Source organism: Vicugna pacos, chromosome 7, assembly GCF_048564905.1.
Source record: "Vicugna pacos chromosome 7, VicPac4, whole genome shotgun sequence".
In the NCBI taxonomy this organism is placed as follows: domain Eukaryota; kingdom Metazoa; phylum Chordata; class Mammalia; order Artiodactyla; family Camelidae; genus Vicugna; species Vicugna pacos.
In genome coordinates this window covers 10,296,192-10,320,953 of record NC_132993.1, presented here as the reverse complement: position 1 = coordinate 10,320,953, position 24,762 = coordinate 10,296,192, and the positions used below count along the sequence as shown (strand labels likewise).

The 24,762-nt window shown below is 40.6% G+C and overlaps 1 protein-coding gene, 1 long non-coding RNA gene and 1 pseudogene across 2 annotated transcripts in view; 2 read left to right on the top strand and 1 right to left on the bottom strand.

Moving 5' to 3' along the window:
• LOC102528539 (olfactory receptor 2F2-like) overlaps positions 1 to 24,762 on the bottom strand; it is a 309,986-nt pseudogene that overhangs the window by 270,091 nt on the left and 15,133 nt on the right.
• The window catches only part of LOC140697288 (uncharacterized), a 46,626-nt gene that overhangs the window by 9,022 nt on the left and 12,842 nt on the right, over positions 1 to 24,762 (top strand). The gene's annotated exons all lie outside the window — the stretch shown is intronic.
• On the top strand, positions 11,714 to 12,676 carry TAS2R60 (taste 2 receptor member 60). The gene is given in 3 exon segments (XM_015244213.1): positions 11,714 to 11,755; positions 11,757 to 11,901; positions 11,904 to 12,676. Coding segments are annotated over 3 exon segments (960 nt in total).

The window sequence follows — 24,762 nt, the reverse complement described above, 5'->3', positions numbered from 1 at the left end:
TCTTCCATTTCCCCTTTCTGAAGGCAGCTACTTTTACTTCCTTTGGGGTGTGTGTGTGTGTGTGTGTGTGTGTGTGTGTTTATGGCTTTTTCTCTAAATTATATGCTTGCTTTGCTACTTTTGATTTTTCAGTCTCAGGCATTCATTCCACTATGGAATATGAAAACTTGGTTTTCCTCACTCTGTTTCCATGGCAGACTCTTTTCATTCCACTTTTCAATATAGCTTAATTGTAATGTTGTCTTAATCAATATTCAGTGCTTGGAATATTATGGCATATAAAGAAATATACATTTGGTCCCTGCCTTCAGTTCCTGACACAGAACTCCTTAAAATCCTCGTAACTTCCTGAGTGTTAGAGGTCTAGGAGCCTCCTCTATCTAGTACATGGTCTTTCACCCAGTTCCTGACATAGGAACTTCTAAAACCCTTGGAATCTCCAGAGTGATGGAAGTGTCCTTTTGTATGCTAATGAGATGACTGGGGGCTCCTGGCTTCAGGATGGGGGATGGTCACAGGAAAGACTCTTGAGCTTTCAACTCCAGCTCCAGTCTGGAGATTGAGCTGATCATCAGTGGCCAGAGATTTAATCAGCCACACATACAAAAGAGTCTCCATAAAAACCCTAAATGGGGATTCAGAGAGCTTCTGGTTGGTAAACACATCCACATGCTGGGAGGGTGAGGAACCCCAACTCCACAGGGACAGAAGCTCCTGCACTCAGAACCCTTCTGTACTTCACCTTCTTAAAAAGAACACAGACCCCAAATGGAGTCGCTTGTGTTAAGGCCCCAAGTCAGCAAATTAAGACTAACCTAATTGCAGTTACAACCTCTCCCAGAAATGCAACCTTTAACCAGTCATTCAGAAATTACCTGGTCAGCAATAATGAGATACTCCACTGTATGGGCCCCTCTGTTCCCTGAGGAGGGTGACCTTGCCTGAGACAATGCATTTGTTGTTAGTAATTTCCTTTTTTCTTTCCCCTTGCCACCTTTAAAAACCTTGCCTTTTCTACAGCTGGGTAGAGCTTTTCTATTGGTGGGATAGGTGGAATGCTGCCTGATTCATGAGTTGTGCAGTAAAGCCAATTAGATACTAAATTTTAGTTGGATGAATTTTGTTTTTTAACAGCCTTTTATATAGCTTTTCATTTGGCTGTTCATCTGAATCCTTTATAATAAATCCGCACACATAGATGAATTGTTTCCCTGAGTCCTATGAGCTGCTACAGCTAATTACGAAACCTTAGGTCGGGATGTGGGAACCCCCGATTTATAGCTGGTTGGTTACAAGTACAGGTGACAAGTAGGGGGTAGTCTTGTGGGACTGAGTTCTTAACCTGTGAGTCTGTGCTAACCTCGAGTAGTCAGTGTCAGAATTCAACTGTAGGGTACTGAGTTGATGGCTGGAGATTGGAGGATTGGTTGGTGTGAGAAAAAAATGCCCAACACATTTGGTGTCAGAAGTGCTGTGAGTGGAGAAACAAGTTTTCTTTTAATGATGGTGTAAATGCCATTCATGATAAAACCATGTATTAGCAATATATTTTCTTTCCTCTACAGATTTTCGCTTTCTGTTCAGTTAATAATTGCCTTGTTTTGTTTGCTTTTGCTCTCAAACTCTTCATCAGTTGTTTAAATCTTTCTCAGCACTTTTGGACTCATCAGATATTCAAAGATTTTATTTGAGAAAGCTCTCCTGGCGCTTCTAGATCTGCTCCACGATAGACGTGTCCTCATGCTTGGTGCGCCTCCCTTCGCTCTGAGGTCTGCCTTTATAATCACTCTGGTGATCCCTTTGCCTCTCTCGTACCTTGGGTCTTGTGCTGTCTGTACCCCATGTCTTCCTTTATAATGGTATACTCTCTAGCTTTCAAGAGTTAGTTCTCAGAGAAAATATCTAGAAAGTAAACTTTCTTTGAAAAAGTAAACTTGGTTTGGCTTGTCTGAAAAGTCTGTATTTCGCCCTTGCACTTGAGTATCCAGAGAGAGAATTCTAGGTTAGAGATAATGGCTGTGTTGCCTTCTAGCTTCCAAAATTACGCTTGAAAAGACTAAAACTACTCAATTCCTAATATTTCAAATTTGGTATCCTCCCTCCCTGCTTTTCCTCTCTAGAAGATCTGAGATCTTTTCTTTATGCTCAGTTTTCTGAAATATTGTGCTGATGTGCCAGATACTTAGTGGGCATTTTAATATAAAAACGTGTATTTTTAGTTCTGGGAATTTTTCTTCGCTTGTTTTGTTGACGGGTTTCTGTCCTCCATTTATTATATCTCTTTTTTTCAGATTCCTATTACTTGGGTACTGGATATTGTTGATTGGTATTCTCTTGTTTTTCAACTACGTTTTTGGGGTCAACTATGTTTGAGGGGTTGTTGTGTTTCCTGAGATATCTCATAAATTTTATCGTCCAACTTTGCCACTGAATTTTAAATTGCAGATGTTTTTAATTTTCAAGAGCTCCCCTTTTGAAAATTTTGAGTGTTCTTTTAACATCTTTTTATTTTGTATAGTTTTGTCAAATTCTCTTAATTCTCTGGGAATATTAATATTTGCGGGGGGGGGGAGGAGTCTTTGCCTTGCTTTTTTTTTCTCCAAGTAGCTATTTTATTTCTTTGTTCTGTTTTTATCTTCCGTCTTTTCTCAGATGTCCTGAAACTCCTTGTTGCCTGCTCATGTTGAGTAAAAGACTGACTGAAAACCAAGCTCATGAATAGGACCTGCTGACCTTAGCTTCACTGTACAGTGAATGGCTGGGCTCATCATTTGAGGGCTCTCTGATATCAGTTTCTTTAGATCTTCCTCTTGGAAAGTTCAGCTTCTTGGAAAAGACTATACTCACCTCCTGCCTGGAGGGTGAAGGCCTGGGTGCCAGTGAGGGGGAAGCACTTGTCCACCTAATTTCCCTGTTTTGAATGTACCTTTGCCTCAGATGTGTTTGATAAACACCCATCTTGGAGATTCTTCATCCTCTCCAGAGAATATACCTCCATGCTTTTCCTGGGGTCGGGAGGAGTGGTTGCCCAGTTATGCAAAAGGGGAAAAAATGATCTGGCAATCCAAACCTTAAACTGACTTTACACCAGTTTTCACCATATTTTCTCTGATGGTATCTGGTACTGCAAATCCTGAGTAAAAGGCAGGTTCTTAACCTTTCCTTCTGCCTGCAGAGGGTTCAGTTTTCTCAGGTCTGCTCTGTTTTTAACCACTTTCCCATCTGCATACTTTCCAGCTTCCTAAGTGTTTATTTTTCCTTGTAAATGCTGTCTTTGTGAATTGGTGCCTTGAAAATAATTTAAAAAAATTCCTTTGTAGTGAATTTAGAGGAGTTTGGGAGGGAGTATAAGAAGATGCATTGACTCAGTCTGTCTTTGTCCGTCTTGATGATGTTTGCTTCAGGCCAGCAGTTTCAAGTTTGTTTTTTGCAGTGTTCTGTTGTTAACTTAGTTCTTATGCAGAAGCTGAGTCTAGGAAGTAGACATAAACAGAGCTGCCTTGTTTGAAGAGAAGATGAGAGGCTGTGGTTCTACTTTCTCAGTTCTCCTTTGCCCCTTCATTACTGTGAGGAGTTCCTGGAAGCGTGGCTTGTAAACCACAGATTTAGAAGTTGTTGAACATGGTTTCTCCCTCCAGCAGATGTTCTAGTGATGTCCATGGCAGTATGGAAGGAGTACTGATTTATTCCTCAAAAGATTCGTTGTATTGCTTCCAGTTTGCTCAAATGGTGCAAGACAGAGAGAGAGAACTATAATAAAATTTTTGATTTGGAATAAAATTAGACTCTAGACCTTCTTGCAGGCTAACCTTAACATCATAATGCTCTTTTTATTTGAAAGGAAACTATAAATTTACCTGAGTATTAAACGATGTTTAACTTGCTTACACATTTTGATAATTGAGGATGTTGAAAATTCCCAAATTACTTTCAGAGAGCAAAAGACTATTTTATACTGGATTGCTGTCAGATCAAATGTTTTATCCAAAATTATTTACTTAAATAAATGAGTAAGAGGGAGTCTGTAGGGCCAGAAAAATATACAGATCTTGTTCAGTATGAACATCATTAAAACTGCATGATTTAACTTCATGTGGATGTGTAGTCTGGCCTTTAAAAACATTGCTATTTCCTTCCTCTGCCACCTTTCCCCGGCACAGACCACAGTCAGCTATCTGTTGAAACCATGGAAGAATATACAAGTATTTGTACACTGCATGTCACTCAAAGGTCCAGTGGGGAATGGACACCAAGATTTACAGATCTTGCCAAATAAAATGTGCATTTTCACGTCTCCATTTTTGAATGTAATAATAATAATAAGAAAAAAAAAAGCAAACTAATGAACAGAAACCACAGAACTCCTTTACGAGCGTAGAGCACCAAAATGATGGAAGTGCACATAGGTCTTTTCGGAATCAGCTACTTGGAATCCGAACTTCTGCTGTTGCTTGTTTGACATTAGTGTTGTTTCATAGAGGACTCAGGCATCATCTTAAAAAAGACTGCCAATTGTGCTACAGAAAAGGATTCATAAGTTTCATTTGCAGGCATGAGATGCCTTTAGAAAGGAGAAAGATGACCCATATTCTTGTGAGAAGCACCTAATATTTTGCTTGCTTCTTTGTATTGGGAGGGTTCTAAAAAACAACTTAAAGAGTTGTTCTGCTTGTGACCTTTTTTTGGAGACAGACAATGAATGGGGACCTCTTTAAGATGTGCCTAGCAGAGCACTGAGAGATGGATGAATAGGTACCTGAGGAAGGGTACTCTTTCAACCTTTTCATGGAAGAATATTGAAACAGGAGAAAATGTTTTGTAGAGCTATTAACTGTAGGAAAGGAAAAGTCCTGGGAGAGACGATTTCTGGTGAACTGTATGCTGCGATACTGTGCAAATCACAGAAAGGTTGCCTGGGAGCACACAGGGGACACTTGGTCATGTTACCACAGCAGGGAGTGTGCGCATGGCCTCAGCTTTCTTCTTGATGACATTGTAGAGCTGGCCTTTCACCAAAGGATTTTGAGAAGAGCCTAAATGTTGTGAAACATGCAGAAGCCACTCATGGCTGCTGTCTTCGATAAGCCAGAGAAAATATGCAAAGAACTAAATCAAGTCAGGGAAGCTGTGTTGCAAAACCATTGATCTTTGGGATCATCTGTTCTTCGATCATCTTTGAGAAAAATGAAGCAGCTCTTCAAGCAAATGCCATATTTGAGAGGTAGCTGAACCTCTTTTTCCGGAGGTCTCCACTATAAGCCTTGGTTTTATTTCTTTTAAGTCTTTCACGCATAGGCCTCTTATCTGTGGAATCTTGAGTAATACCGCATGAACTCGTGTTTTGAGTGGAGACTCTCTGAACTCCAATATACAGCCGGCCAGTGAGACTTCAGGCAGGATGTGCAGTCACAGGAGGGGAAAGGGAGCCTCTTCTTGGTGCTAATGAGACTTGTGCGTGGAGATGCCTTTTTACTCCCCCTGTTCAGGAGGTGGGTCTTAACACTGGATGCTGCACCAAATGCTAACCTGGGACGTGAAGGGTCAGGGAAGGTTTGTGGTTATGGGAGGGAGACTTTTCTTCGGAAAGAAATAGTATGGTGAGAAAAAAAGTGCAAAATACGGGTATTTTCAGTCACCCCCGGAGCCTCTGTTCTGTTACCATTTCCCTACATCTGGCTCTGATAGAGAACAGGCAAACACAGGTTATGCAAAAGAAGACGGTGTCATTGAGCTGGGAGTGATTTGCATGCTAAGGGAAATCATGTGGAGGATCCTCTTTTCAGATCCTGGAGGACCGGCTAGAGGGGTGGTGGTGGTGGGGAGGTGGTGGGCTGGTGGTGGTTGCTGGTAGCTACGCTTTTGCATGAATCCAAGGAGAGAGCCTCTGAATCTGTAGTTTCAACGGAGTGTCTTGGCCAGAGAAGCTGTTTTCCCCTGTGGACGCATCGGTCCCTGCACTCCAGAGTAGAAGCCAAGTCTGAGCAGACCCTCTCTGGAGAAGATGTTCCCCTTACCTGTGCTGATTTTCATGGCCATCTTTCTCCTGGAGTCACTGGCTGCAATGTTACAGAATGGCTTCATGGTTACTGTGCTGAGCAAGGAGTGGGTGCGATGTCGGACACTGCCCACAGGTGACATGATTGTAACCTGCCTGGCTGCTTCCCGGTTCTGCCTGCATGGGATGGCCCTCCTGAACAACTTCCTATCTTCCTTTGGTTTTTATACCGTAACTAAATATTTCAGCATCCCCTGGGAGTTCATCAACTCTCTCACTTTCTGGCTTACTGCCTGGCTTGCTCTCTTCTATTGTGTGAAGATCTCACTCTTCTCGCACCGCATCTTCTTCTGGCTGAAGTGGAGGGTTTCTCGGTCAGTACCTGGGCTGCTGCTGGGCTCCCTGGTCCTGTCTGGTATAGCAGTCGTCTCATCAGTCATTAGGAATATAATTCTAACATGGAGGACTGAGACCCAGAGTTCCCAGGGAAACAGCACCCTGGCTAGTAGACTACAGACCGTCTCTTCATACATTTTTCTATCTCATATTATTCTTACGTGGTTGATTCCATTTCTCCTGTTCCTGGTGTCCATCCTCTTGCTCATGTTCTCACTGTGCCGGCACTTGAGGCAGATGATGGACCATAGACCTGGCCCGAGTGATCCCAGCACACAGGCTCACACTATCGCCCTGAAGTCGCTTGCCTTCTTCCTCATCTTCTACACATCATACTTCCTGTCCCTGGTTATTGCTGTTAGTAACATCAAAGCCCTCCAGAGCCACTGGCACTGGGCCTGGGAAGTGGTGATCTACGCAGGCATCTGTCTGCACTCCAGCATCCTGGTGCTAAGCAGCCCCAAGCTGAGAAAGGTCCTAAAGAAGAGGCTTTGGAGAGCCCTGGGCAAAGAGCAGTTTGTCTCGAGTTATCAGTGTCAGTAACTCCTATCACTGGACAAGCTCGTGGGCAGCAAGAATGCATAAGGTTTGGGCGCTGTCCTTCTCTCTTTTCACTTCCATCTTTCTTTCCCCTTCTTTCTATGCCCTATTGATTCTTTTCCATCCCTGTTTCTACCGTCCCTTGTTCTGCGCCTAGTCCCTGGTCTGGGTCCCAGACCACCTTGGACTAGGATGGTGGCCTCATTTCCTCACAACCCTTTCTCACTGTCTGCACAAGCAGCCCAGTAATATTCTCCCAGCATCGTTTTGGTCTGTACTCCCTTTACAGAGACCTGTAACGATAGTCAGTTGTCTTTGAGGTCAGCCTAATGTTTGCTTTTTTAAAAATGGTGACACAGGTTGTCCCACACCATCCCACATACATCAACTGCCCTCCTCACCACTGCTCTGCTCTCAGAGCTCCATCTCTCTACTCCAGGCCAGGAAAGCTGCTTTCTGTCTCCCCACATGCTCCTCCCTGCTGCCTGTGGTCTTTCTGCCCATCTGGAACTTCCTTCTTTCCTTCCTCTGCCCTTCTTTGCCATTCCCTTCTTTTGTGTTCTGCTTAAGACCAGTTCCTCCCATGGAGCCTTTTTAGTTTGATCCCATGGAAGTCTGAGGCCATATATGAGTTTTGTGCCACTACAGGTCCTGTTTGTGATATTGTGTATTTGCTCTATGTTGAATTGAATTGTCTGGCGGGGGTGGGGGAGGGTATCACTCAAGTGGCAGAGCACATGCCTAGCATGCATGGGGTTTAATCCCCAGAGCCGCCTCTAAGAAGAAATACATAAACAAAACTAATTATCTGCTCCCCCACCAAAAAAACAAAACAAAAAAAAGGAATTGTCTGATGTGGAAAAAATGCCTTTAGGTTTTGTCCAAAAGAAGATAGAAAAAGAAAACAAGGGAAATTCACCATAGTTCTTAATTTTGAGACTCTTACCCTTCCTGTTCGCTCATGCAGGACACGGACCCTGGATGCTGATGCCTGGGATGGCAGTCTCCAAACTGGTATTTGCGTCTCAGAATGTGCGCAAATGATCCATTGAATGTGGAAAGAAAAGTGTGGCAACTCAATTTCCATTTATTTTTATCTCATCCTTTTAATTCCTATTTTTTGATGTATGTTTTATGATGTATACACTGTGTTAGTGGAGTATCACAAGCATATAATTAAAATAAATATGCATATGGTGGAATGCATGCTCTTCATTGTTATTGATGGAGTTTACTATAAAAAAGTATGGAGACTGAGAGACTAGCAGAAATGGGGAAAAGCACCACACGTGGTTAAGAGATCTACATGTCTGAGTTAATCAGAACAGGAGTAATAAACAGCGGGACAGAATAGAGGCTACAGAGAATTTTCAAATAAACAATTGTATTTATGTTAAGTTGTCCAGCAATCTTGGAAAGCTGAGACCCTAAGATGTTATGTTGGAATGCTAGCTGGAGGCTGAGCTACAGCAAGAGGAGTGAGAAAGGGGAGCAGAGATGAGCTCACAGTGTGAAGAGTTTTCACTTAGAAGATGATTCTTCCCTTCTTCTCCCTTCCCTGCTTTTTCTTTCCCTTTTCCTCCCTTCCCTTCCCTATCCCTTTCCTTCCTCCCTCCCTCCTCTCTCTCCCTTTCTCTCTCTCTTTCTCTCTCTCTTTCTTCCTTCCTTCCTTCCTTCCTTCCTTCCTTCCTTCCTTCCTTCCTTCCTTTCTTCCTTTCTTCACAGCAACATGAGTGAGCTGATGACTTCCTACAGGGAGGGCAATCTTAAGTGGTGGGGGAGACTGAACCTTGGGGCTTAAGCCACTAGAGGGTTGGTTGGAGGCAGCAAAGGTAGGAGCATCAGGAATGTTACCTGGAAGGCCGGCTGTCCCTGGGACAGAGCTCCAGAACTTTGCTGAATGTCCTGGTGCGGAGGGGATAGTGGTGCAACTGCCATGTTCTGTAACACTTTCACAACTTTTTGAGTTATTCCAGGTCTAGTCGGCTTATCTCAGGAGTTCCTAATTGGTTGATGTTCCCTACCTCCCTTTCCTACGTTCTAGCTCATAAAAGCCCACAAACATTTGGTGGCTCCATCTTGACCAGAAACACAACCCAATATCTCCTGAGTTTCAAGGCCTCTAAAGTCTTTCCCCAGCCTATGTTTTCAGCCTGACAAGCCACCATTCCTTTATGTGAATCCTCTGCTGGAGCCAAACTTAACACAGCTATTCCCTAGACATAATCACACTTCCACCTCCTTTACTGACGCAGGCCCTCCTTCCTTCCAACAGACAAGACAGCATCTTTGTTTTACCATCTTGAAGGGGCTGCTGCTGTTACTGAATTCTTAAGAGAATTCTTGGGATCAAAATAAGATGACATATAGATCTCGCACCACAGCCCAAGAGCCCTCCATTTTTATCCTCTGAGAAAGAGGAGTGAACTAAGTGTTTTCCACATAGAGAATCTGCTCAGGATGCCGACCCCAGGATTCCTCCTATGATTATTCACTCTTTTGGGTTAATTTAACCTGCACATAGGATATGCCCAGTAAATGCCTGTGGCTTATTATCAGGGTATGAAAGCACTTTCAAGGGAGATACCCAGTCCATTGTTGTAGCCCCAGCACCTCTCACAGGGTCATTATAATGTGCAAAAGATGCTTATGAATTTTTCTTAATTGAATTGAGGGTTAGCAGCATAGCTCTCCCATTATATGAGCCATCAAAGATGTAGAAGGTAGATGGGAAAAGATAGACGTTTTCCATGCTGGGAGGTTTGTGGCTGGCCACTCTCCAGAACTATGAGCTCTGAGTTTGCTTTTTTGCTCCAAGTTCTGGTAGAAACAGTCAAATATCAGCCAGAGGAACAAGGGCAGAGCAGAGAGCAGCGGGAACTCTATCCCGCGGAGATTTGCATCTTCACAGAAAGGCAGAGTGAATGAGTTGGCCTCGGTTCACCATCTCTGCTTTCCCCAGGAACACAGTGTTCACTATAGCTGGCCTTTGTGTTGGAAGAAAATTCTGTTTGGACCTTGGTGCCAGATGAACTGGAGAGAGATGCTGAGTATTCTGCATTCGATTCTCTGTTTTTGGGATTCTGTGATGGGACTGGTAGGGGGTGGTGCCTCTCAGGAGGTGTGTGCTATACAGTACTCCCTCACTCTCATGTTGCTTGATCCTGAGCCTTCAGTGTTGCCATATTTGACTCAGAACAATTTCTGCTTGCCTACCGCTCTGTGACACATTAATCTGCTTACACTCAACCTGTCTAAGTAAGGACTCACCTGATTGCTGATTTTTTTTTTGATTCTTTGAACCTCATTCCTATTGCAAATGTGGCCTTTGCTTACTCCACCTTCCTGCAATTAAAGTAGATTTCCAGTATGTGGTACCTTGGGCCTCTGCTGCATCCCTGATGCTGTCCTGAACTCTCCCTGGACTACTTGTCCCTCCACAGGATGGATGGAATGAAAGGTAGTCATTATAATAACAGCTGTCATCATCACCTTGCTTATTTCTCATGCATGTATAGCGATTTATAGTTTCCACATACACATCCATACATATTCAAGTTTATTTGTGATCCTTACATTTTATAGGTGAAGAGAGAGGGGTTCAGAGAGGTTAGATGACTGGCCCAGAGATCACAGATAGTGACTGTGACAAGACTCAAAATCTGGTCTTCTGACCCTGGCAAGGGAAGAAGAAGGTAGGAGTATAAGAGATGCTGCTATGACAGAGATTCCTGGTCCTGGAATGAGTTTCAGTCTTGATCTTTCCTCCATGTAACTGTGACTTTAGGTGGAAATCTTAATCTATATTTTGAGGCTTCATTTATTTCATCTATAAAATTATTTAATGCCTTCTTTTACTCTGAAAACCAGGATTCTAGTCCCATCCTGTGAAGTAGAACAGACAATACTTTCCCCATCTTACAGATGGAGAAACTGAGGCACAGAGGGGCCTACTGACATACCCAGTAACTCACAGTGATGGGTGGAGCTAGGACTAACACCCATGGCTTTGGTTCCTAGCCCAGGGTTCATCCTGCCATAGCCCGTGGCTTTGCCATTGGTTGCCATAGCCCATAACTTTCCTGGTAGGGTTTCCTCTGTGAAATACCCTCTAAAGGTCACTGATAAAATATAATTAAAAAATTCACCTGCCTGATTCTGTATACTTGTCTCCTGTGTTCTATGATGATAACAGTCACCACAAATAATAGGATTTGAATTAGCATCTCTCAGTAGAGGGTTTCCTTAGTTTTCTGTTTGCTTAAGGGGTTTTCTAAAGGCACCTGCTTTATAGGGTCGTTATGAGAACTAATGACAATGAGAATCACTTAGAACAATGGCCAAAACATACCAACCAACCAAGGATGTCAGCTCTGATCATCTGTAGCGGGCGTGTCTACTTGATTTCCTCACTGAGCAGCCAGCAGGTGTGTGGTCACGTCTTAGGTGTCAGCTTAGAGAAGCATAACATCTCATGTAAGGGATGCTAAATGCAAGGGCCTGATATAGTATCCACACCAGTGTTGACATGGGCAGAGAGTAGGCAGAGGAAGGACAGGCAAATTCATGGGCAGGCAGGGGGACTTTTGAAACCCAGCCTTAGCGGTATTTGCATCTATTCTGAGAAGAAGAGACCTCTTCACCCTCCTCAGATAGCCTACACCTTCCACTTCGTCAGCTGCACTTGGGGCAGCTGGAGGGACAAATATCATACAGGACCTTCCAGAGTGACCCTACAGGAATTGACCTTGAAGTCTTGGATCCCTCTTTTCTGCAGGAGAGATGGGTAGAGAGGACATAGTTCCAGGACCTAAGGTGACTGATAAAGAGAGCCATCATCTTCGTTATCATTTTATTCCTTTTGTGCCTGGTAGCAGTGGTGGGTAACGGTTTAATCACTGCAGCACTAGGCATGGGGTGGTGGCTGCAGAGAACGTTGTCACCCTGCAATAGGTTATTGGTCAGCCTGGGTCCTCTTGCTTCTGTCAGCAATGGGTGGTGATAAGTAAGAACATGTATATTTTCCTGTATCCAATGGCCTTCCCACACAACCTTGTATTACAGTCCCCAGCCATTCAGGGGGACTTCTTGAATGCTGTCACGTTATGGTTCTCCACCTGGCTCAGTGTCTTCCACTGCATGAAAATTGCAACATTCACCCACCCTGCCTTCCTCTGGCTAAGGAGCATGGTGTCTGGGTTTGTCGCTTGGATGCTGCTCAGCTCTGTGTGGTTCTCCAGCATCAGCACCAGCACCATTCTATTTTTCATAGGCAACCAGAGAATATACCAGAACTATTTAAGGAAAGGTCTGCAATCTTGGAATGTCACTGGGAATACTCTGAGGAGAACATATGAGAGATTGTACTTCTTCCCTCTGAAAATTGTTACCTGGACAGTCCCTACAGTTGTCTTCATCACTGACATGGTTTTGCTCATTACATCTCTGGGAAGACACACCAAGAAGGTCTTCCTGTCCATCTCAGGTTTTCCTGATCCCTGTGCCCAGGCACACGTCAAGGCTCTCCTGGCTCTCATCTCCTCTGCCATCCTTTTCATTCCCTATTTTCTGTCACTGGTACTCAATGCTGCAGGCATGTTTCCACTCCAGGAATTCAGATGCTGGGTATGGCAGACTCTGATTTATCTGTGCATGGCAGTCTACCCCATCATCCTACTCCTGAGTAACCGCAGGCTGAGAGCTGTGCTGAAGAGGTGCTGCTCCTCAAGGTGTGGGGCATCTTGAATTGCAATTGATGAAAAACCTCAGGGTCTCTAATGCAGAAGACCTGGGTGGAGCAGGGCATTGCTTCTTTAAATTTCTTTGTCACATTTAATGATTAGAAGAATACCTTCAGTGAAACAGGATTTCAAGGTGAAATGGAAGGTCCTGAAATAGTGATCAGAGTCACTGATAACGCACGCAGCAAGCATCCCTGTGTGACCTGATGTGGCCAAAGAAGCAGGGCACGTTTATTCTCCTGGGACTAAACTCTTGGTGTTTAAAATTATCCTTCTGGAGACTGGATGCAAGGATCCTGACACATCATTCAATTTTTATCTGCTGAATCAGACTGGGGAAGTTTTTTTGAACCTCAATTTTCCTCTGGCTTCATCCTGTAAAACCACATTTCTCTTTTCATCACTTAACTGATTTCTAGCCATTTACTGCAGAAAAGCTCCCTTTCCTTCCATGCAAGAGTTTTGGTGTCTGAACTCTCTTCACAGAGCATGGTATAATTTGTGCATGTCTGTGGCTGAGTGTATTACCTGAGATTTGTGAATTCACAGATGACCTTTTTTTTTTTTTTTGGTTGCAGCAGGGAGGTAATTAGGTTTGTTTATTTATTTATTTAAAGGGTGGTACTGGGGATCGAACCCAGGACCTTGTGCACACTTGGCACACACTCTACCACTGAACTATACCTTCCCCCCTGCAGATGACCTTTTGAGATCCCTCTGAATGCTAAGGGTTTATGACTTATATATGATTCACCTTCTCTGCAATAGCCCAGCCTATTAGTGTGTTCTGTAAAGGTTAAGGTCCATGAACCCAGATGTGACTTCTTTTATGCTGAAATTGGGACCTACTGAAATTTTAGATGTAGAGAGGTTCCTCCCTACCTGATATTTACGGTTTAGGAAGAAGACTCCCAGCTTGATTTGGTCAAGCGTGTGGACTGCTTTTCTGTCTTTCACTGATCTTCACAGACCTTCCTTAAGCATGTTTAATCTTGAACCATTCAAACTGAGATCCCTCAACAGCCCTCTAATCCCTTTAAAAACCCTCAGCCTCATTTCCTGTTTTTCCTCCTACTCCCATTCTCATTAGAAGACAGATCTCTATTTTTGTCTTTTCAAGGCTAATATTCGTGCTCTTCTATCCCCTGCCCAGTCAAGAATTTCTACTTCCTCACCTGTCTTCAGCCCTTTCCTCTTTATTGTCCTTCCCTTCTTCAATAAATGTACCTCTTTCTCACTTCTTTCCTTAAAAAAAAAAAAATCCCCTCAACTCTCTCACTCCTTTAAGTGATCATCCTGTTAATTAGCTGAGCATCCCTCTACGTATCCTTGCAGTCTTTCCCCCTTTCTGTTGAAATGTGTTTCTCAAGGACACACATGAGTTCCTGATCCCTAAATGTGATGTCATTAGCCCTCATCCTCCTACATCTCTGTAGTATTTGCCTCTCTTAATAAAAAAAAAGATTTCTTAAAAAAACTGAATAAAATATTTTTACAAAAATAGTAGCTAAATCTGGTAGAACATTAAAAAAAATAAACATCACCCATAATCGCTGACCCACAAGACTTCCTGAAGGTCCTTCTTTTGGCTTCCGCGTTGCTACGCTAGGTTCTGTTCCCTTCTCTGCTGCTCCTCCTCTTCTGTCTCCCTCTCCATCTGCTCACCCTCCTGACTTCGGTTTTTCCTTAGCCAGTCCTCTTCTTCCCTTGACATGAGTCTGCTCCCCTTTCCTTCATGTTTGCACCTGCTCAGATAGCTTCAATTATGACCTTAACGTGAGTAATGAGCAGAGCCTTGACCTTCCTCAAAACTCTAAACTTATGTTTTCTTCTGCTTGCTGAGCATTTCCGTCTAATGGTACTGTGAGCTCTTCAAACGTAGCAAGTTCAAGACAGCTGTCCCTCTCCTCCTCCTCCTCTTCCTTTCCCTCTCCCAGCCCCTCCACTACTCAGTCCAATCTATTTTTTTTTCTATTCTTGATACTCAGTAATTCAGGCTTACCACCTTTGAGTTACTTTTCACTCCCCACTCTCCACTGAGCCCTTTTACCTCATCAGCAACCTGTCTTCAGTTGGCACCTCTACAGTGTCCCTATGACCTATTCCTTTCTTTCTGTTCTAGGGGATCCTATTTTAGATTAGACTGTCCTCTTCCCCTACCTGGACTGCTTAAATTTCCTTTTTACCACCTGTTCCATTATACTCCCCCTTTCCATAAAAACTACATTACCAGATTAATCCCTTGACCATTTCACCTACACCCTCGTCACCTCTCAGTGCCTATCAGTTGAAGCACAGTTCCCTGAACTTGGCATTCAGGGACCTCTACAAAATGGCAACAATTTTATCTTCCACTGCTTCCATTCTATTTTGCAGCAAATTTGGATTATTATTGCTCTGGGAATGCCTGGAGCTTTCTCTGTGATATGCTGAAATAATGTTCTTTTATCCAATCTCTACCATCAAAATCCTATTTAAATTTTTTTTTCCTGTTTAACTTTGAAAGATTAATTCAAATGGCCCCTTTACAGGGGAGCTTTTCTGGATGTTCCCGCATGTCAAGCTTTGATCTCTCTCACCTTGGAGGACATATAAATGGGGTGTTGCTCAGTTGTGACGTGAATTCTGCCTTGTGGTGGTATGATCTATATAATCATTTTATTCTCCCTAGTAAATTTTAAAGTTCTTGAAGGTGTGGGCTGCCTGAAGCACTTATAAATACTTGGAACACTGAACAGAATGGTTCTATTGCACCTAGAATCCAGGTGTAAGCACCTGTACTTTTGTCTGTACATATAATACCAGTTACGTTTTTATGGTTACATTTGAACTGTACTCCTTTCACTGTCTGGCCAACTTAATTTTGGAGGTCAAACTTATATTCTGTTTCTCTTTGAGTTAAGCACAACGTAGAAATAATAAATGGATGAGAGACTAAAATTTGCCTGATTTTGTGATGCCTTTACTTTCTTCCTTTCTTGTACATTTATGTGTTGCTAAGCCCCTTCCTCTGGAAATCTAAGTGAAGTACCACTTCCCCTCTTCGTTATGGCCCCCGTGGCCCTTTCCTAAGCACACTCAGTTACTCTTTGTTCCTTCCACTCTTCACGTTATTGGCCTAGGGGAATGGAACACCTACCAGAATCTGAGTGATCTCCCCACAGGGAGAAGTTCCCTTGAACACACAGGGAAGGATAAAAGGAAAGTAGGGTTTGTTGGTATTTTTACAGTACCGAGTAACATTATCATCATTGAACTTTGCCTGTAGTCTAATTTCATCATGCGGTGTGATAGTGTTAATAGCAGTCATTCGTGAATGCTTATTTTGTGTGAGGCATGGTGCCAGAAAACTTATTTATTTATATCCTTTATGTACTTAATTCTTAAAACAACGCTGCGAAATGGAAGCTGAGGCTCAGAGGAGTTGACCGAGGTCTGGTGGTCAGTGTATGGCGAGCCGGGATACTTCGGTGCTATAGTGTGTGCAGCCGTGTGGTGTTCACACAGGAGCAGACGAGTGCGTCAGCACAGTCCAGACAACTGTTACGTGGAAGATGGCATTTGATAAGGAAGGCATTTCCAATCAGTGGGGGAAAGATAGCCGTTTCACTAGTGTTGCAACATATTGGTACTACAGTTGGAAAAACAAAAATACAGAGCCAACATTTTATCCTAATTCCAGATAGATGATCTTTGATATAAGTGTTATTTAATTTTTTAAAAGCTCCCTTTTCGATAATTTAATTTTTCTACATTTTATTCATTAAGACACTGTCTTTATATTTTACAGAAATGTTGGCTATTCTGTCTCCACCTTTGGGGTGCCATTATAGAATATGTCATACCCTTCAGCTCCCACAATTCAAAATCCCTGTTTCCCTACGCCTTCTTAAGCCAGACTCAAAATATCAAGTCATAATGGAAATAATTGGTAAATTTGACTACAGAAAAATTAAAAAAATTTCTTAATAAAAATTTCTATAAATGTAGGGAGCACTGATGTCCTTTTCAGTTTTAATGGACAAGTAACATAAAGGTAAAAGCTGATATCTCTAATATACAAAGAGCTTTTACATATTGATAGGACAAATATAAGCAAAGTAATAGAATATTGATTCAATGATAAAAATAGACAATAAAGATTGCCAAGTAAACATGTGAAAGGAAGCTTATCTTCACTGTTGATTAGGGAAATGAAAATGAAAAGATTACTGCTATAAACACAGCTGCATAAGTCAGTGGTTTCCTCCTTTCTTTCTCTGGAAAGCACATAAAAACAATAAGAAAGTTGAAAAAGACTCTGAAAACTCCATTTTTAGTGAAGCTAAGAGACAGATAATCTGCAAACTTGAAACTATGCGACATCACTACCAATCACAGATGAGATCAGGTAGAGTCAAGAAAGAAGGTAAAAGAAGTATGAAGAGATGTGAGAGGGCCCAGTAGGGGCAGAGATAATATTCCAGCAAAAATACACTTTCTACAGCAGAGATACCTTGATATGCAAAAATCTCTTAGCAGCATGTGTTATCTGTTGCTGCATAATAAATTGCCCTGACATGTAGTGGCTTAAAATAACCTTTACTACAAACTCATAGCTCCTGTAGATCGGGACTTCAGGCATGTCTCAGTGGTATTCTCTGGCTCTGGGTCTCTCCCCGGCTGCAGTTATCTCCAGGCTCGACCAGGAAGGAGCCCCTTTCCAGCTCACTTATGTAGCTGTTGGCAGAATTCAGTTTCTCCTGGGTTGTTGGGCTGAGGCATCAGCTCCTCATGAGCTGTTGGCTGGAGGCCTCCTTCAGATCTCCTCTCCTTAGAGCACCTGACTTCATCAGAGTGAACAAATGGGAAGGTAACACAGAAGGTGTCAGCCAGAGAGCATCAGCAAGATAGAATGCCAGCAAGATGGAAGTCATAGACTTCTGTAACCTAGTTAATTATTTTTTCATTAGTGCCCATAGTCAGTAACCAACAGATGCGATCAAAAGCAGCAGAGGACTAAGAAAATTATATAAAATTATATTTATAAAGATAAACAGAACAAAAAATATACTTTCCTTAGAATTGATAGAACCACAAGCAAAAGTGAAGAGATACTCAACAAATACAAATACAATTAAAAAGTCCTAAAAAAAAAACCTTTAAAAACAAAACACAAGACATGATATAATATGCTAGAACTAAGACTAAACATATTGGATATACAATTAAATAAAAATGAGCTTTACACCTAAAAGACAACAGTCTTCAGATTGTCAAAAAAGTAAAACACAAATTTATGATATTTCTAAGATCCATCAAAAAGAGAAACTTTGAAAATAAAAGGAGGAAAAATAACATTCAAGTAAATGCAAACAAAAGAAATTGATACCTAAATGATCAGTGAAATAACAAGATAAGCTTTTACTATTAAGAGGTTGCAGAATTAAGATAGGATTGATATAAATATCTGTATGACAAATAACATAGCAGTCTTATTAATGGAGTAGAAATTATAAGAAATACAAAAAATATAAACAGAATCACTAAAAGACTTTGTCTAGTAGAGAAATAAAGAAGTATAACCAAATAAGTTAGCTTTTATTAATATATGTCAAATTGTACACACTCAGGAAACACAACTTCTTTGCAAATATTAATAGAATACTCATGAAAATGAACCTGACAAAAATTGCCTAAGATAAAGAACTATACAACTCAATCTCACTTAAGCATACAAAATCCTAAAAAAAAAAAAAAAAAATTAGGAAACAGAGTCCAGCAGTGCATTAAATCATTACCAAAAAGAGTTTAACCTAGGACTTTAAGGATGATTCATTATTAGGAATTCCATTAATAAAAACTATCTTATTAACAATTCTAAGGGAAAATTCATATAATCACCTCTAAAAATTCTAAAAAGGCCTTTGAAAAAATGTAATATGAACTTTTGATAAAATAATAATATATATATTTAATAACATGAAACGTACCTATCTTAGCCCCAAACCTGCAGCATATTTAATGAATCTAGATATTCTTATAAAATGCAAGATATTAAAACAAATGAGTACTATCACCACTATTTACATTTTAATGGTGATAATACCTAATATAATTAAGAGAAATAAATTAGTTATAGATATTGTAAACGGTGGGTAAAATAAATGTTTGCATAATGGAAAAATCCAAACAACATAAAAACTACTATAGAACAATAAGAATTTTGTAAAGTAGTGGGGTGCAAAATAAATGCACAGAAATAAAAATTTTCTGAATACAAATCCTACTAAGTCCAAACTCTGCTCGTGGCATGACAGGGTAATACATCAGAAAATGAGGTTTTGAGGCAAGGAATAATGACTTTATTCAGAAAGCCAGTAGACTGAGAAGATGGTAGACTAACGTTCTAGAGAATCATCTTACCGGAGTTAGAATTCAGGCTTCTTTTATATTAAAAGAAGAGTAGGGAGAGGATAGTTGGTTGTTGCAAACTTCTTGGTGCAGGCGAGACCTGAAGGAGATAAAATATTTTGTTTCTGCAGCTGTTCACGTAGGTCTTGCCATGATGTTTGGTAAACTTACAAGACAAATGTTATTCTCTGTTCTTCAACTTTTTATCTCTACGTGAATGGGAAATCCTTAAAAGTCGGAGACTTGAGAATGGGCTATACTTTATATTTCAGGCTATGGGCAGCATTCTTAACGGGAAGCAAAAGCAACAGAGTACAGAGGTTAAAGTAAAAGAAACAGATCTAATGTAGAGTCAGATTTGTTCTTCCCTACTGCACAGATTATCACCAGTTAGAAGACAGAATGAAAGAAAAGATTCTATTTGCAATCACATCAAAAAGACAAAATACTTAGAAATAAACTTTACAAGAAATGTGTAAAACCTACATGAAGGAAACTTTAGAACACTCAGGAAGACATGTACAATGGCATGAATCAATGGCATATAGTACCATGTTCTTGGGTAGGAAGACTCAGCCCTGTAAAATTGTCAGCTACTCTTAATTTCTTAGTTTAATCTAAGACCTATAAAAGTGCCAACTTCCCCTCTTTTTATAAACCTATAAAAGAAGGTTAACATATTCTAAGGTTATTAATGGAAGCTGAAAGCCAAAGGAAAAAAAAAAAGGTAGACAGGCTTTATCATACATTAAAAGGCATGGTTTGATTTAAGGTATGAACCTTAAAATTTAAAAGGGTGTGTGACTTTACCCCAGTCGAATAGATAGTCCAGAAAGCAAATACTTATAACATGGGAATTTAGTTAAAATTCAGTGTACATAAAAGTAATCTTTCAGATCAGAAGAAAATGTATCATTCAATAATTGATACTGAGATAACAGGCTAGCCACCTGAAAAAAAAAATTAAGGTACTGCCATATGCCAGGATAAAGGCCAAATGGATCAAATGTTTTAATGTTAAAAACAAAACAATACACTTACTGTAAAAAAAGTGGGAGGATGATTCTTTTAAGACCTTGCGATGTGGAAAATCTTTTAGATTTAGATTGATCAACTCAAAAGAAAAATTCTGCATGATAAAAATTCATAAGAAACTTATGAAAATAAAACAAGCTGGGAAAATATCTGCATTCATTATAAAAGTTTAGTTTCTAATATATAAAAAGCTCTTAGAATGAAAGGGGAAAGATCAACAACTCAAAAGAAAAAGAGAAAAGACAAATAATGTGAATATGTAATTCACAGAGAAAGAAATACAAAGGGATCTTAAACACAGGAAAGACAGTCAAACTAATTTATAACAAGAGAAATGCAAATTAAAATTATACTGAGATACCATTTTTTAACTGTCTGTTTGGCAAAACTCCCAAACTTTGAAAATTCTTGTTTTGCCTAGTTATTGGGGAAGTGGATTCTCTTACCCATTGCTGATGGGCGTATACATTAGTGTAATCTCTATGGAGGGCAATTTGTCAATAGCTGTCAAATTTACTGGTGCATGCTCCCTTGGATCCAGCAGTCCCTCCTAGGATTTTGGTGTGTATCATCTGCTCACTGGGTCACAATTTATGTCCTGTCCTCTTGGACCTGCTGGAACTTGAGTCTGGTTATAGGTCTAGAAGCAAAAAGGGGAGGTGGGTGGATTACTAGTAGGATCAATAATGCCTTGTAAGGAAACGACCAGAGAGGTGTCCATGACAGGCTCTGCAGGGAAGGAGTGCCCGGCTTCCTTAGATGAGGAAGGAAGGGTCACCTCTATGGGTAAAGAAGATTTAACAGAATTTAGGGGTCAAGTTTCCAGCAGTCTGTACTCCAGAATTCCCTAAAGTATCAAGCCAAGTCTAGATGAACCCTCAAACCACCTTTTTATTTTATTTTATGTTTTGGTCTAGCTTCTTCCCCTACCGTATCTTGTGTCTTTTAATTCGCTACAGGTTTCTCTTAAAAGCAATTCCTCAAAAAAATCACTTGCCTAAGGACCTCCAACATGGGCTCTGATTCTAGAGCGCTTGATCCAAGTAGTCTTGTCTTTAGACCTTGTCTCTCTGATTGACATTCTTGAAAGTCCACGTGGATGTCTAACAGGCATTTCAAACTTATGTGCAAAACTGAAGTCCTGACATCTTCAACATGCTTCTGTCATTGTTTTTTCCAATGTGGCCATTTTTCCAATTGCTCTGGACAAAACTTTTTACATTTACAGTCATGCAGCAATTCTAATGCTAAGCCATTGAACCTTGGGCTAAACCATTTTTAGCTGAACAGCTTTTGAATTGGGGTTCCATTTGCAGCAGGCAGCTCCTTCACTGCCATCTACTGAAGGTCAACTCTTGACACAAGTGCTTGAAAAAATTAGGGTTAGAGTTGTTAACGCAACTTTCCAAATGAACTTGTAATTATACCACCACTTCCATTGCTACTACTTGGTGCAAGCCACTATTATCTCTTGCTTGAATCTTAATGACCTCCTAACAGGTTCTGCAACTTCTCCTATCTGCCTTTTGGTCTATTTGCAACACAGCAGTTAGCAGGATCCTTTAAAAATCTATCGAATCATGTCACATCGCTTTCATAATTCTCCATTTGCTTTTCAACCTAGAGTAAAAGCCCAAGTTTTTATGATGAACTAAATTGCCCTTTATGATTTTATCCTCCACCTTATACCTTCTGAAAGCATCTCCTGCTGTTCTGCCCTCCTCTCACACTGCTCCAGCCACTTTGGCTTCCCTGATGTTCCTTGACTGTGCCAGGCATATGCCTCCCCAGAGTCTTTGTATTTGGTGATCTCTGATTGGAATGCTCTTCCCCAGATGTTGGCGCGGCTCATTCCCTCACTTCTTTTTGGCATCATCGTTGCCACTCCAAATGGCAATCCTCCATGCAGTTCCTTGCTCTGCCTTTTCTACTTAGCATACTCATTATCTATTTTACTTATTTATATTTTTATCATTTGTTTGTCACTAACGTCAACTCCATGAGGACAAGGATTGGTGTCTATTTTGTTCCCCACTGGCAAACATTCAATAAATACTTGTTGAACACATGAATGCTTTATTTTATTATAATTACCTAGATTACTTTACTAAAACAAAATTAATTATTTCTATGCCTGTAGAAGTAAAATTCATTATTTCTTTGGCTGCTAGAAACTGGATCATTGATTGATCTCTCTCATAAATTCGGTCTCTCATAAATTCACTTTGGTGATTTTTGTCGGTTCACTGATGTAACGCTCAGCCTTTACATTTCTGCAGTTGTTAGAGAGCAGTCACTACAGTCATGATTCTTTTACATTTGAACAAGAATTCAATGGATATCTAGACATGGAGATCTGGGTACAGAGCTCTCTGCTAACTGTGGTGGAGATATGAAGGTGAAATCTAAATATTCAAGAAATCTTCCATTTAACATACGTAAACCAGTTAGAGGAATATAAAACAGGTAAGAGCTACAGCAAACATTATCAAGTACTAATAGTTCATATAGCAAAGAGACAGAAAGAGAGAATTCAGTGATTAAGTACAGAGGATTCTAAAACGGAAATTAATCAGGCACAGTTGTCTAATATTATCTATAATGTTTTGCTGCAAATATTATATCTCAAATACATGACACTGGGGAATTTCCATCTATCTTTGATAACAATCTTTTTGATTTTGACATTTCTTAATATCACTGATGGCCTCCTTTTGTGAATTCCTATGGAAATATGGCCTGTATCACTGGCCACTCTTGTGTGACTCACTCAGGTGAAGGGCGATAATCCTGAGATTTAAAAAAGTCACAAGAACAAGGGCTCGGGTGGGAGGAGAGTTGTGAGGGGAACTGAACCCTTGAAATCAGATCAGAGTTGTAAAGCAGGGAGTGAGCCAGGATATGGCTTCTGGTGGCTGCTCATGGGGTTAGCCTCTGTCACAGGCTTGTAATGAATCTAAGTTCCAGTGGTTTGGATGGTTGGCCCTGGTAACAGACAAAAGCTTTTGAGACGGCTTTAGCAGTGGGCAGCTGAGTGCATTTTGAACTTTAGTAGGCTGAGCTGATGGATGTGCCCTTTAACTATAAATAATACTTGTCTGGACTGTAGTGATAGAAATGCAAAGCTGGTCTGGCAGTTTTTTTTTTTTTTCAGGACTATTCTCTTTCAGTAAAATTAAACCATTTTTTAGAAGAGGTTGAATAAACTGTTTAAGATACAATTTTTGCATAGTAGTATTCATTCTCTGTTTTGCTCCAGGTGATTTTTTTTAAAATGAGAAGGTACCCCTGTGTCATCAGATTATTGTATCACATCAGAACTAAAGTACAATAATTGTTGAGAACAACGTTGAATTTCTGCCTTCCTGGAGAACTACAGTCTTCATAAAATCAGGAAATAGGACTACTTTTTTGAGGTTGGTGGCTTCCTACGCTGCTGACAAACTGGTTGGGAGCTCTGTGATTTGGGCCAGGACCAAAAGGAGGATCCATTCAGTCCTGTAGGGGTCAGATTCAAGGAGACCTTGAATTGCTGGAAAGTTTCAAATGGAGAAGGCAAACAGCCGGTTGAAAGACTTAGAAAGCATTTACGTTCTGACTCCTCTGTGCTGTAATAGAGAAATCCGTGAGGAAGCTGGGGGGAAAAGCTGCATCTCAAGTTAAAGCCAATGACTGTATTTATGTGAGTCAATATCTGTGTTAGAAGTTTTTTGTTACATATATTATCATAGTTGAGATTCTACCAACCTGTTATTTTTTGGGAAAATCATCACCAGCCTTTAGTAGCAAGCCCATACATTCAGGGCTCCTGCCAAGTAAGACTGAAAGCATCTTTTATAGGCAAGGTACATGTTTCTTCTCAGCATTTCCAAGCTAGACACAAATATTACTGCTTCTGTTATCATAGCATTTGTATGAAAGTCTTACTCAGTCTCCTCAAATAACCAAATATTGAAAGCATCTGTAGCAAAATATGTCAGTAATGCAAATTGTACAAGGGGGACACAAAGATTATTTTAAAAAGGAAAAGCAACTAAACTCAATCATTCAACAAATATTTCCTTAGTGCCCACTATGTGGGAGTTGTGGGGGCGGGAGAAGACAGTCTTTGTTCTTTCAAAGAACAATATACTTTTCTATTAGACCAAGAGTAATGTCTAAAATTAAAGCATGCATTTAAAAGATTAAGACCCCATACTGTGTCCAGAAAATATTCTTTGAGAAATACTTTTTTTTTATTGTGGTAAAATACACATAACATAAAATTTACCCTTTTGGCCATTTTAAAGTGTACAGTTCTGCGGCATTAAGTTCATTCACATTGTTAACAATGCTGTTACCATTGCCACCATCCATCTCTGGAACCCTCTCCTACCGAAACTCTGTATCCATTAAACAATAATTCCCCATTTCCCTCTTTTTTCTAGACCCTGGCAACCACCATTCTACTTTCTATCTTTATTAATTTAACTACTTTAGATACTTCACATAAGTGGAATCATACAGTATTTGTCCTTTTGGTGACTGGCTAATTTCACTTAACAGAATGTCGTCACGTTTCATCCATGTTGCGTGCATCAGAATTTTGTTTTGTCAAGGCGGAACAATATTCCATTGTATAGATATACAACATTTTGTTTATCCATTCATTTGTTGATGGAC